This window comes from Manacus vitellinus, unplaced genomic scaffold (genome assembly GCF_001715985.3).
Source record: "Manacus vitellinus isolate BGI_N305 unplaced genomic scaffold, ASM171598v3 scaffold_44_pilon, whole genome shotgun sequence".
NCBI lineage: Eukaryota > Metazoa > Chordata > Aves > Passeriformes > Pipridae > Manacus > Manacus vitellinus.
Window position 1 is genome coordinate 2,186,691 of NW_021940565.1, and position 909 is coordinate 2,187,599.

Here is a 909-nt window from a genome sequence, read left to right on the forward strand (position 1 = left end):
GTGTTGAGTGAAACATTTCAGAGCGACAAAAATCAAAATATCTCACTTCGCCTTCAACCGCTTTACAACATTTTAATGGTTCTAAAGGAAATTTCAAAACTAAAAGTCGTGTTTTGCTTAAAACACTGGAAAGTGTTTCATTAAAAAGGAAGAGTGGAAGCAAAACAATTGCCTTATATATTTTTTCTTTCCAATGAACCTGATGGGTCTTTCCCCAAGTGGTGCTGAGGGCAAGGAACCAGGGCTAGGTGCATCTTCCCTTGTGTCATAATGGGCCTGGAGCTGGCATTCCAAGAAAGGGACAATCTGAAGCTGTTTGCCACGCAAGAAACTCTTCTATCACCGTAACTCTTTTATTTATTCTTTTTTTGTATACAAATTTGCAGGCCAGCCCAGTCCCATGGCCATGCCTGCTGACATACTGAGGTCTTTGTGGCAACAGGACAGATCCCAGGGAAGGCAGAAAGGGGCTGTGGAAGTCTGTTCTTTCCAGAGTGCTGTGACATGTAGGTTGGAATGGTGGTCTTGGTGGCCTTGGGACCTCTGCCAGCTGTTCCTGCACTGTTTGGGCAGGGGAGGGGCCATCAGGTGTGGGATGTGGCACCGCTGGCTTGTGTGATGTGCTTGGGGAAGCTCTGCATGGGTCAGGGAAGAGGAAGGAGAGAACCGCAGAATCAGTCAAGTAAGAAGGGACCACAGCGGGTCGTCTGGTCCAAGATTTAGTGAGAGAAACAGCACCATGAGGACACATCAGTGGCCGAGGTGAGTGGGAAGGATCTCCCTGGTGGCTACAGCAGAGGGGGGACCCTGCTCCGTCCTGGGAGAGGTCGGGACAGCGTCGGGAGTCAGAACCAGCTGGATGGCTGGGGGGCAGCGGGGAGGCACAGAGGCTGCCCGGGGGGCATCAGA

At 50.9% G+C, this 909-nt stretch overlaps 1 protein-coding gene across 1 annotated transcript in view; it reads left to right on the top strand.

Annotated features, from left to right (window-relative positions):
- The first annotated feature begins 546 nt into the window (after nt 1-546).
- The window catches only part of PBX1 (PBX homeobox 1), a 131,272-nt gene continuing 130,909 nt past the window's right edge, over nt 547-909 (top strand). Inside the window, 1 exon segment of the mRNA XM_018079024.3 lies at nt 547-762. Coding sequence (XP_017934513.3) covers nt 740-762 — 23 coding nt within the window. The 5' untranslated portion in view covers nt 547-739.